Consider the following 13128-nt stretch of genomic DNA (forward strand, 5'->3'; position numbering starts at 1 on the left):
TTGCCCGATGCACTCCTCGCATTGGCTTTGTAACTTAAGAAAGGAATAAAATGTTTTTAAAAGTTTGGAGTTTTACAGAGATGGAAATAGATGGTTAAATGTTAGAATGTAATACATGCAGCACTAATTGAAGATTTTCATTGACCCACATTTCAATACTTCATGATAGAATAAGAACATTTTTTCTCCACTGTCTCCAGAAAACCCTGAAGCAAACTCCAAAGCTGGGTCTGATACAATATGTGGAGATGCCGGTGTTGGACTGGGGTAAACACAGTAAGAAGTCTCACAACACCAGGTTAAAGTCCAACAGGTTTATTTGGTAGCACAAGCCACTAGCTTTCGGATTGCGCTAGTGGCTTGTGCTACCAAATAAACCTGATGGACTTTAACCTGGTCTTGTGAGACTTCTTATTCTGGTACAATAGCCCAAGTTAAGAAGTCTCTCAACATCAGGTTAAAGCCCAACAGGTTTATTCACCTGATGAAGGAGCAGCGCTCTGAAAACTCGTGATACCAAATAAACCTGTTGGATTTAACCTGGTGTTGAGAGACTTCTTACTGTGCCCACCACAGTACAACGCCGGCATCTCCACACCACAAGCTTTTGGAGGATAAATCTCTGTAAAGCCGAAACCAGTTTATTTTTTTTCATGATAAGAATAACTTATAATAGAGACATAGCATGAACACAATCCCTTCCTCCCTAAAACTTATTGACTCATCTCTCTTCAACTTTCAGGATGTCCTGAAGTAGGCCTCACCTTTGGGTACTGTGATGAGAAAAACTATGCATAACTCTTCGCAGATAACAACATAGTCATTCGATATACTTACCCTTTATCTTCCTGAGCAATACCACACCTCACAAAGACCATTTTATAAACATCAAATTAAATCCAAGCAGCTCACTAAAAGATGGGTAATTCCACACCTCCAGACCGAGAGGTGGCGCTAAGGTAATAGACTGAATGGGAGCGCTGAGTCTGGAGGAATGCTGGAGTGTGGCAGAGGGGGCGCTGTGTCTGGAGGAATGCCGGAGTGTGACAGCGGGGACGCTGTGTCTGGAGGAATGCTGGAGTGTGGCAGAGGGGGCGCTGTGTCTGGAGGAATGCCGGAGTGTGACAGCGGGGACGCTGTGTCTGGAGGAATGCTGGAGTGTGGCAGAGGGGGCGCTGTGTCTGGAGGAATGCTGGAGTGTGGCAGCGGGGGCGCTGTGTCTGGAGGACCTCTGGAGTGTGGCAGAGCGGGCGCTGTGTCTGGAGGAATGCCGGAGTGTGACAGCGGGGACGCTGTGTCTGGAGGACTGCGTGTAGGGTTGAACAGCCAGAGTGCGGCAGAGTGGAGCGCTGTGTTTGGAGGACCGTTGGAGTACGGCAGAGGGGGCGCTGTGTTTGGAGGACCATTGGAGTACGGCAGAGGGGGCGCTGTGTTGGGAGGACCTCCCCCGCCAGCGGTTTGAGCGTTCCGCCTGCGGGTGGCGCTCGTTGGCGGGCTGCCGGAAGTGGCTGCGGTTGCCATGTAAGATCCCTGACAGAGTGAGTGGAGCTGGAGAGAGAGAGGACAGCAGGAGGATAAACAAGCAGGGGGAGAGAGGCCACGTATTTAATTCCTATTGTTTTAAAGTTGCCGTCCGTTAGGAGTGCGCGGCGAGGATGTCGGTGGCCGGTCTGAAGAAGCAGTTTTACAAAGCGAGCCAGGTAAGGCGGCTGGGCCGGGGGGACAGGGGGGGGAATGTGAAGGAATGAGCTCGGCGGCACCTACCCCGGCGGCTGGCAGTGTCGCTGAGCCCAGGCTGGGCTGGGCAGGAGCCGGGCAGCCCCTCACTCTGCCTGACATGGCAATGTGGATAGCAGCAAGGACAGTTCCAACTTCCCCAACCGCCCCCCCCCCCCTCAACCACATTAATGTAATAAAAATATATTTCAGCCAGCAGCTTGAGTTTTTGAGTGCGGTCCCCACATTTATGTAATAAAAAATATTTTGTATGTTTATTCTGCTGCTGTGAAAATCAACAAGAACTCCATTTCAGTTGGTCAGCAACTTGAGATTTTGATTGTAACCCCTCCTCCCCATTGTACATTAAAGGACGGGAAATTGGAAAGCTCCCCCCTTTTGAATTTAGGACAAATTATTGGATTTTATTTCATTACCCAAGAGGTTATGAACTCTCTACAGCAATCCCCTGTTCTCCCACTATCAGATCTTTTGGATTTTTAATGTGGCCAATTAAAAAAAAGAGCAACTTGTTACTCTTTGATTAATTTGGTAAACCCACTGTTGATTTTAAGTCCCCCCACCCCATCACCACCTTCAAATCTTGAATCCTTTTTTTCTGGGGGTGGAGAGAATGTGGTTAAATAACGTTGCTCTGGAAGCAGAGTTCTGCAGTGTTTGGCAGCGTTCATGTTAAGGGTTTATATATAAGGAGGCGGTAGCATCATTTGTCACAAGTTGCCAAGTCTCCAAGCTGTTTTATTCGCTGGTTGCCTGGACGTTTCAAACTTAAAACATGTGCAATTTCATCCTGTGCCTGTAGGTACTGGAAAAGTGTAGCCGTTAACTCTAAGCCACAGATACACAACTGGTGGGGAAGATGGAAAATGAACTGTTTATTGCACAGCTAGACCATACAGTTGAAGTTTAGTCCCTGATTTTAGCTAAAGCAGCATTTGAGATTATATAGCTGATTTTGCTCCCATTGATTTATGAAAAATCAGGGTTGTTGCTGTTGATTTTCTAAAAATTCCACTTGTACAAATTTGTATGTGGATGAGGTTGCAGGCTGTCTATAATTAGTCATAGTCAAATAGCCTCACTGAATTCATGACTTATTGGGTGAAGGATTGTAAGATACTGTGAACAGTTTTGGTCCCCTTATCTAAGGAAAAGTATACTGGCATTGGAGGCAGTCCAGAGAAGGTTCATTAGGTTGATCCTGGGTATGGAGGGATTTTCTAATGGGGAGAGTTGAGTAGGTTGGGCCTATACTCATTGGAGTTTAGAAGAATTATTTTTTAAAATTCATTCACGGGACATGGGCGTCATTGGCTAGCCAACATTTATTGCCCATCCCTAGTTGCCTGAGATTAGTTGAGAGTTAACCACATTGCTGTGGCTGTGGAGTCACACATAGGCCAGACCAAGTAAGGAAGGCAGATTTCCTTCCCTGAAGGACATAGTGAACCAGATGGGTTTTTCCAACAGTCAACAATGGTTTCATGGTCTTCGGTAGATTCTTAATTCCAGATTTTTAAAATCGTTTTATTGAGAGAGGGAGAGAGACAGAATTCTTAGGAGGCTTGACAGATTGTGGGAGAGTCTAGGACCAGAGGGCATAATCTCAGAGTAAGGGGTTTCCCATTTAAGACAGAAATGAGGAGGATTTCTTCTCAGACGGTAGTGAATCTGTGGAATTCTTTACTGCAGAGGGCTGAAGAGGCTGGTTGATTAAATATGTTCAAGGCTGAGACAGATTTTTAATCAGTAAAGGAATCAAAGGTTATGGAGATTGGTTATGGGGAAAATGGAGTGGAGGATTATTGAATCCGATCAGTCAAGATCTCATTGAATGGCAGAGTTGACTCAATGGGCTGAATGGCCTACTTCTGCTTTACGCCTTGGACTGGTGCTTGTGGAGCCATGATGCGTCAGTGAAGTTCAGGAGAGGGAGGAAAACAAAATCCAGGTTGCATCTTATGAGCAGCCATTCACTAAACTGTATTGGTTTCTCATTATAAAAAATAACCAAAGAAACACATTTGCTACTCTGAAACTAAATTATTGCCACCCAATTGTTTGAAACAGTTAATTCTATTTGAATTACTTTCAGGCAGCAGTGGCGGTCAGGGCAAAGGATCTAATAAATAACTATTGTGATGTTTGCAGGAAGGTCAACTTTTGCCACAATCAAAACAGCCTGAACTGTTAATATAAAAACAGGAAGTGCTGGAAATACTCAGCAGGTCAGGCAGCATCTGTGGAGAGAAACAGTTAACATTTCAGGTTGAGACAGCCTTTCATTAGAAAAGGCAGAATTCCAGTTGCTCACAACGGCACAGTCGTTAACACTGCTGCCTCACAGCGCCAGGGACCCGGATTCAATTCCCGGCTTGGGTCACTGTCTGTGTGGAGTTTGCATGTTCTCCCATGTCTGCGTGGGTTTCCTCCGGGTGCTCCGGTTTCCTCCCACAGTCTGAAAGATGTGCTGGTTAGGTGCATTGATCCAATCAGATGCCGGAGTGTGGCGACTAGGGGAATTTCACAGTAACTTGCAGTGTTAATGTAAGCCTTACTTGTGACTAGTAAATAAAATTTAATTTACTTTGGGTGCGAGGACAGGTGTGGGCTTAGATGTGATGTCCTTCATGTCACTCATTGACGGTGTCTGGCGCGCACCTGAGAAGTGGTCACTTGGGTGAGGTACTGGAGACATGCCAGTGGATCTAAAAACTAGTGGGCCCATGCCTCCAGTGGGGCTGGGGAAGACGAACAGAAAAACTATTGATCTGAAACTATAAAAGTGCCATACCTGCAGAGCTAGAAGTATGGAATCTCTCCTCCGTGTAGGTTTTGCCCAATCAACCCACTCACTAAAGCAACCTCTGGCAATTTGACAAGGCAAGCCATCATAGCTGTGAATAAAAACAACGTGCTGGAAAAACCAGCAGGTCTGACAGCATATGTGGAGAGAGAAGCTAATGTTTCGAGTCCGATATGACTCATTTCCAATATCCGCAGTATTTTGCTTTTATTTTCTATGATGTCTGGGGCCTGCATTAATTCAGAACAGGTGAAAAAATTGCAAATTTTAACAAATGGCACATTGTAAAAATTAGTTTTGAGGCCAACTTCTGAAGATATTATAACTGCACTGTGCAACATCACCCTAAGAATGATCTCTGCAATAGAACTGCTCAGTAACTCATTGCAATTCTAAAGCGTGGGAGGAAGTCTCCAGACACTCTATAGACAGCATTGTTCATTTGAGTGCAATCACATAAGTAGACTGTCTTTGCAAGTCACAGAATGGCGGCATATTTTATGTAAGATGTTTCTATTGGAGTATGAAACATGAATTATGTCTTGTGTTCCAGTGAGGGCTTAACGATGGTCTTTTGTCTGTTTCAGTCTGAATGAAACTATCATGCTCGTGTTATATCTATTTTATTATGTATTGTCATCGAGTAATACAGCACGGAAATAGGCCCTTTGGTCCAACCAGCCCATGTCGACCATGGTGCCTTCCCAGCTAGTCCCAATTGCCTGCGCTTGCCCCATATTCTTCTAATCCTTTCCCATCCATGTACTTATCCAAATGCTTTTTAAATGTTGCTATTGAACCTGTCTCAACCACTTTCTCTGGCAGCTCATTCCATAGACGCACCACCCTTTGCGTGAAGAAGTTACCCCACCGGACCCTACTGTGTTTCTTGGTTGTACATTTTTAAAATGTATTTTCCTATTTATTCCTACTTTTCAATTCTAAAAGATGAACCTTGCTGTTTCACTTCAGTTTATTTCTTTTAAATTAAGACCTAAATTGCACTTGCATTTTTCCAATTTCCTCCCCTTGTCCTGATGAGCCAGTTCTTGGGCTCCACTACCTTGGTCAGGCAGAGGCATTGATTGTGCTAATAGTGTGGCCTATAAAGAGAGGTATGTGTTATCTGATGTGCACTCTGTGAAACCCTATTTATCAATAATTGCAGTGTTGTTATTTTCCTAGAATCATAGAATCCCTACAGTACAGAAAGAGGCTATTTGGCCCATCGAGTCTGCACCAACAACAATTCCACCCAGGCCCTATCACCGTAACCCCACATATTTGTTCTATTTGTCCCTCTAACCTACACATCCTGGGACACTAAGGGGCAATTTAGCATGGCCAATGCAGCTAACCCGCACATCTTTAGACTGTGGGAGGAAACCGGATACGAAACCGACACCGCAGACCCGGAGAGAACGTACAAACCCCACACAGGCAGTGACCCAAGCCAGGAATCGAACCCAGGTCCCTGGTGCTGTGAGGCATCAGTGCAAACCACTGTGCCACCGTGTTGCCCATTTTGTGTTATGGCCTAACACACTGACCAGCGAGGTCTCAAACCTTCCCTGGGCTGTGTCAAGTTAGCGGCTTAGAGTCATAGTATCATAGAGGTTTACAGCATGAAAACAGGCCCTTCGACCCAACTTGTCCATGCCGCCTTTTTTTTTTAAAGAGCATCAGAGGGTTTGCTACAGTTGTCTTTGACATTTTGAGGTGGGGAGGGGTATCAATTGGAATTCCTGCTCTGATAACTTTTCAGTGATTTGTGTTTGAGAGTGCATGCATGTGGATGTCTAACCAGGCTGGAATCTGGATCAGCTCTGATACTCCCATAGTGGAGTGTCATTCAACAGCATTCATTGGCTTATACCTGAACAATGACCACTTGCGAGAGGTGAGGTGGACATGCTCATGCATTTTCAACTCTGCTCTGTGAAATTCAGCACTTGTTTAAGGTGGGAATGGGTGGACTGAGTAAAAACAGTAATGTAGAGGGTCTGAACAAGTGTGTGTTGTTTAAACCTATGCATTGTGTATCATTGTTGTTTGTTCATCTTTTTGTCAGGCAAACTTACTCCAGTAGTAAAACCAATTCTGATGGTGTCTTGTTTGCTATTTGTAGTTCTTCTAACCACACTGATTCATTAACATATAGATGAAAAGGCAGATTAATGTTCCACATCAAGTGTTTATAATTTGAGTAAAGTGTTTTAATCTGATGCACCAGAGATTTAAGTCACATTTATCTCAGAAGTTGGAGATGTCAGTATGGCAGTAAATGGAGGATATTTCAAATTTATTCCCAGTGCAAATGCATGTAAAGTAATGGTCACATCTGTGAATGTATCAATTTTTATTTATCCATGTATTATTCTATTATTATTGCCATTTTAAACAGGGTGGTGCAAAATAATGGGTATTTTGGTACTCGCAAATGCATCAGAATTGCTTCGAAAATATATTTACAATAAAATAGTTTGCCCACTTTATAGCTTTTGTGCAAAGGGCTTATTCGATATCTTGGTGTACATGTGAAAATTTCTCATTTTGAGAAAGAACTTCGGAGAGTCCCTGTGGCTTTGTATCACAGCAAGACTAACACTCCGTGGAATAGGAGGGAGATAGTGTACTGGGAGAAAACAGGAAGCGGGGACTTAAAAGCCTCAGGATGCTCAATTGTATGAACGTGACCCAGGTGAGTATTGACTTTTGTCAGGCCACATCATTTGCAGTTATGTAGCAGGATTGAAAGTGGATGAAAAGGGTGTGTTGATCATCAGGCATTAATGGCAGGGAGGTAACCTGGGGCAGCTTTACTGTATTTGGTTAGGTTGTGGTTGATTTTCTTCTAATAAAGAAAGTAGTTGTATTTAAGTGACACCTTATCATTCTTCAGGGCTTCTCAGCTGGTCAGCTTTGAAATGCAGACTGTTGTTTTTTCCAAATTGTGCACAACAAGGTCCAGCAAATGAGAAGAATGATGAGTTAACTTGTTTTTCAAGTTGTGCAATGCTATTTTTTATATCAGTGAGAGGCTATGCCAATGCAATTGCTGCACAAAGCAGGCCAACATATTCACTCATTGTGGAGTGGGGCTGACACTACAACCTTTTGACATGAGATGCGAATGCTAGCATAAGCCAAGCTGATACTTGAAATTTATGTTTGTTTTTCGTTTAAAACATCTTCCTAATTGGTTTATATTTGTTTTGCATGAAAGGAGATGGGTCTGTTTGATGTGGTAAACCACAAGATCCAGTTTGAGTCATTTATCCAGTCAGAATCCCACAGTTGGGTGACAGCATGAAATTCATACTTGTGGCATTGATTACCAATAATTACTTTCTATTCTTTCTTGCATTCATTATGGGACTGCCAGTGTTGCCTTACTGCTGGAACACTTGGCCAGCTGGCTCTGCAGCTTGTAGCAGGGCAGTCTGCTAAAAATAATAGCCCAGTAAAACAGTATTTACTCTGGTGTATCCATTGGAATGTCATAGTGCATGACTCAGTTCAGATTAATTTCTAATGAGCTGAACCATAGTGCTGCTTGCTTGTTTCCTTATCATGGAATGATAACAAACTTCAGCTCAGAAGGAAGTATTTGGCTACTTGTTCTGCTCCTAATTACCCCTCCTGAAGCTATCCATTTTCATAGAATCTCTACAGTGCAGAAGGAGGCCGTTCGACCCATGGAGCCTGCACCGGCAACAATCCCATCAGGCCCCACCCCCCTGCAACCCCACGCATTTACCCCACTAATCCCCCTGACACTAAGGGCAATTTAGCACGGCCAATCCACCTAACCCCCACATCTTTGGACTGTGGGAGGAAACCAGAGCACCTGGAGGAAACCCATGCAAACACTGGGAGAACATGCAAACTCCCCACACAGTCACCCAAGGCTGGAATTGAACCCGGGTCCCTGGCACTGTGAGGCAATAGAGTCATAGAGGTTTACAGCATGGAAACGGGCCTTTCGGCCCAACTTGTCCATGCCGCCCATTTTTGTTTAAACCACTAAGCTAGTCCCAATTGCCCGCGTTTGACCCATATTCCTCTATACCCATCGTACCCATGTAACTATCTAAATGCTTTTTAAAAGACAAAATTCTACCCGCCTCTACTACGACCTCTGGCAGCTTGTTCCAGACACTCTCCACCCTCTGTGTGAAAAAGTGTCCCTCTGAACACTTTTGTATCTTTCCCCTCTCACCTTAAACCTATGCCCTCTAGTTTTAGACTCCCCTACCTTTGCGAAAAGATATTGACTATCTAGCTGATCTGTGCACCTCGTTATTTTATAGACAGTGCTAACAATTTGCCACCGTGCCGCCCTATCACATCACATTTCTCATCGCATTTTCCTGCTTTATACCATAACCGTGTCATTTTTTAATTTCAATATTCTTTTATCTGATGGACTCTGCTTCAACAACTAGTTGTGATCATTCTGGATTCTGATCAAAAAAATTATAAAAATGTTCTTCTTGCCTTGTTACGCTTCTCGTTTTTAAAAAAAATTCTCAATCTTGGCCCTTTGGTACTGATTGATGAACAGGGAGAAAAATCTTCTCTCGCATTCAAACATAAGAATTAGGAGCAGAAGTAGGCCATTCAGCCCCTTGAACCTGCTCCACCCGTTCAGTAAGATCATGGCTGGTCTGAATATGGCCTTAACTTCACTTTGCAATTTGAACACTTCTGCTAAATTCTGTTGTAACTGTTTCTGTGCCATCTTGCATCTTTTGAATTTTTCTGTGCTGATGAATTCTCATGTTAAAATTTTTCTGAGTGCTGTACTTCCTTTCTATTGTGTTGCATTCATCACATGGTTTTACACCTTGTTTTGATGTATAGCTGCAAATCTGAAGGAGGTGACAGAAATATGATGCTAGACCAGTTTTATTTAGCAGAAAATTAATTTCTTTTTGTTTGTGCATGAATGTTGTTCTGAAAAGTAAAGCACTTCCTGGATCATTTTATTTCATGCATTGAGTAATTGAAGACCAGTGCATTATTTCTTTCTTAAACATGTTCAGTACCACTCCCCACTATATAACCCCAAGCGTTATGATAAGACATTGCAGATGTGGCAAGGTTCAGCAACTATTGGGTCATAATTAAAGTTATCTGCGATGATGATGGGTGGTGACTGAAGGTTCAGCTTTCTGGCAGAACTCCCACATTCTACCCTCTGGACCCCCCCCCCCCCCCCCCCCCCTGGAATTCCCTCCCAGCACTACCCCATCTCACTTTCTTTACTCTGGCCATTTAACCTAATTTCCTTATGTGGCTCTTGTTTTATAATGCTCCTGTGAAGCAATTTGGGATTATAATAAAGGGGCTATATAACTATAAGTTGTTGATGGAAGTTAATGACGGTGTTACTAGGTCAACTTACTTTATTTACACCAATACTGAATGGTACAAAATCTCACTGTAGCCAGTACGGTTGTATCACTTTCATTAGCGTCCACCATTATCACCAACAGTGATCATTTTAACGTTTTGTTCTTCCGTTAAATGTGTAACCATTTCAAGGTTAACTCATTCATACATGCACTTCACTTATTGCCAAATACAGAACTGGAACTGTTGTCCTTTTTGTCATAACAGTATTTTTACAAAATTAATAGTTTGGCATTTGCATCGTCACATTGAAGTTGAAGGGTATCTTCATAAATTATACTGAACTGCAGTTTCCTGCGATTATAGTCCCATTGTTACAGATCAACCTTTTCTGACCTCCCCAATTTTCTCCCATCCTCTAGAAATATACCATAGTGCTGAGAGCCCCACAATACTTTGTGCATATTTCACATCTTGGACAGCACAATAAGTGCTGGTTATTCAATTGTAAGGGCCATTACAACTTGGACACAGTTGAACACTTTCCAGCAGGAAACACTGACTAAAAATCAGAATTGGGGATCCTGATGATGAAGTAACAAAGAAGGTTGATGGATATTGGCTGTATGGATTTTAAGAAGTATCTGACAAAGTACTGCTTAAAAGTTGGTTAGCAAAATTGATTAGGAGGGACAGTGTCAGTTTTGGATAAATAATTGGCTTAAGGACAGAAAGTAGTTATTTTTCAGATTATAGTAGGCAGTAATGTTCCCCAAGTGGTATAAATATATTTCTTGGAATAGAGTAAAATTTCAAAATGTGCCATGATATCAAACTTGAAGGTGTGGTAGACAATGAAGATGATATAAATTGACCATAACAGGACATGTATCGACCAGCAGAATGGGCAGACAAGTAGCAGATTGAATCTAATGGGGAAATGTGAGGTGACATATTTTGACAGAGGGGACAGGGAGTGGCAATATAGACTTACTATTAAAATGTGTAGGGCCAGCGGGGTCTGGAGTTTGTGTGCGTTGATTTTTGGAGGTGGAAAGACATGTTGAGCAAAGCAAATGGGATCTGGATCTTTGTAAAAGGTGCACTGAATACAAAAGCAGGAAAATTATGCTGAGCCTTTATTAAAAAAACAGGTTAGGCCCCCATTAGGGCCGCACAGTGGTTAGCACTGCTGCCTCACAGCTCCAGGGTTCAATTCTGGCCTTGGGTGACTTTGTGTGGGGGTTTGCACACCCTCCCCCTGTCTGTGTGGATATCCTCCAGGGTGCTCCAGTTTCCTCCTGTAGTCCAAAGATGTCCTTCGTATTCCAAGATGTGTAGGTTAGGTGGATTAGTCATGGTAAATACGCAGGGTTACGGGGCGAGATTCTCTGTCAGAAGGTTGGTGCAGACTTGATGGGCCGAGCGGCCTCTTCTGCATTGTAGAGATTCTATGATTCTAACTAAATTATTACTTCCAGCCCTGGTCACCACACTAGGAAAAATATAAGGATCCTTGAGAACATCAAGTGGAGGCTTACTGGAATGGTTCCTGGGATGAGAAATTTTGTCTACAAGATTAGATAAATCAGTGCAGACTGGTCATTAAATTTTGAACCTTCTGGTCTTGCAGGTAGTGTGTGTCACAAAATGTTTTAACTTTTTATTTTCACTAACTGAACTTAATTGAAAAAGTAACTCAAATTGCAATAGAGTATGCTGAAAGGTTAACTGAGCTATGAAAAATGTTAAGCCTGCGCGTTTAAATGAACAATATATGGATTAGTCTAAACAAAAAAGAACATAGGATTGTTTATCTCTTTATTCCACTGTATTTGCCTGTGTTTCAAAGTATGCGCTTTGTACAATGACTTCTCTAAATGACCTGCTTTATGGCTCTTCAGAATCCATTGAATTGAGATAGTCTAAAATTTAAAGCTAAATGTTGGAGTATATTTAATATTTTAAAAATTGAAATTCATCTCTTTTTGAGAGTTAATGCCACAGCGCAATGTGTTGGCTGAGCCCGGTAGTAGCAATCTTGCCTTTGAGCCAGATGTTCACGGTTGAAGCCTCACTCCAGAGACTTGAGCACCTAATCCAGGCTCGTATTTGAGTGCAACAATCCCTCAGCATTGCACTGTCAATGTGTCGTCATTTTAGATGAGATGTTAAACGAAAACCTATTTCTCCTCTTGGGAGTGTGTAAAAGATCCTGAGGCCCTACTTATTAGAATCATAGAATCCTACAGTGCAGAAGGAGGCCATTCAGCCCATCGAGTCTGCACCGACCACAATCCCACCCAGGCCCTACCCCCACATATTTACCCGCTAATCCCTCTAACATATGCATCTCACTTGTAGAAGAAAAAGTGTACTTTCTGTTTCTAGATAATATTTGGCCATCAGCCAGCATCACTAAAACAGATAAACCGGTAGGTTATGTCCTTGTTTGTGTATCCTTGCTGTGCTCAAATTGGCTGCCATGTGTTCCCCGCATTACAACAGTGACGACGTTTCAAGATTACTTCATTAGCTGTAAAGCACTTTGGGATGTCCTGACGTCACGAAAAGCTTTGTATAAATACAAGTTTAAGTTTCTTTCTGCTCATCATTACAGCAATGAAGTGTCAGCCTGGATTATGTATTAAAGATTCTATAGTGGGACCTGAGCCTCTGACCTTCTGATTTGAACAGGAGTGTCACGACTGAGTCAGTAAAGGTGCAGAGGTGATTAACAGGACAAACTAAATATCAGGTGTCATATTGACATTTGGTTTATTTAACATGTCAGTAACAATTCATTCTGGAGAAAAACCATGCTCCATTCAGTATGTTTTTGATGCTGAGATAGCTAACTCATTGCTCCCACCATTATTAAATATATGCAGCCATCAGTACCTTACCCAAGTATTATACCACTCCAAATATTCCCTTGTAATAATTAACATATGCATCAGTGTGTATTTTTTTTTACAATCGATGTAAGGTGCGCAAGTTTCTGTCATCTGAAATGATGTCTTACTGAAATCTTGATGTACCGACCTATATGTTTTAAATGTCTTTTTCTCCTAAAAATTTTATTTTGAAGTTGATGATTCTGCCACAGGTAATGGTCACCTCCAAAATCCTCACCCCAGTGACCATTACTCATATATGGTGAATGTTGTTGGGTTGTTTGACTCCTGAGGGAATCGCGAATGATACCAGATACCTGGCGTCCAGTT

General features: G+C 42.6%; 1 protein-coding gene across 2 annotated transcripts in view; it reads left to right on the forward strand.

Moving 5' to 3' along the window:
* Window positions 1-1199: 1199 nt before the first annotated feature.
* The window catches only part of LOC144479462 (endophilin-A2-like), a 123714-nt gene continuing 111785 nt past the window's right edge, over window positions 1200-13128 (forward strand). Inside the window, exon 1 of one of the 2 annotated variants that reach the window (XM_078198153.1) lies at window positions 1200-1700. In XM_078198153.1, the coding sequence (XP_078054279.1) occupies window positions 1656-1700 (45 nt within the window). In that variant the 5' untranslated portion in view covers window positions 1200-1655. The remainder of the gene's footprint in view (window positions 1701-13128) is intronic. The other variant, XM_078198152.1, reaches the window with a different exon arrangement.

Source organism: Mustelus asterias, chromosome 26 (assembly GCF_964213995.1).
Source record: "Mustelus asterias chromosome 26, sMusAst1.hap1.1, whole genome shotgun sequence".
Lineage (NCBI taxonomy): Eukaryota > Metazoa > Chordata > Chondrichthyes > Carcharhiniformes > Triakidae > Mustelus > Mustelus asterias.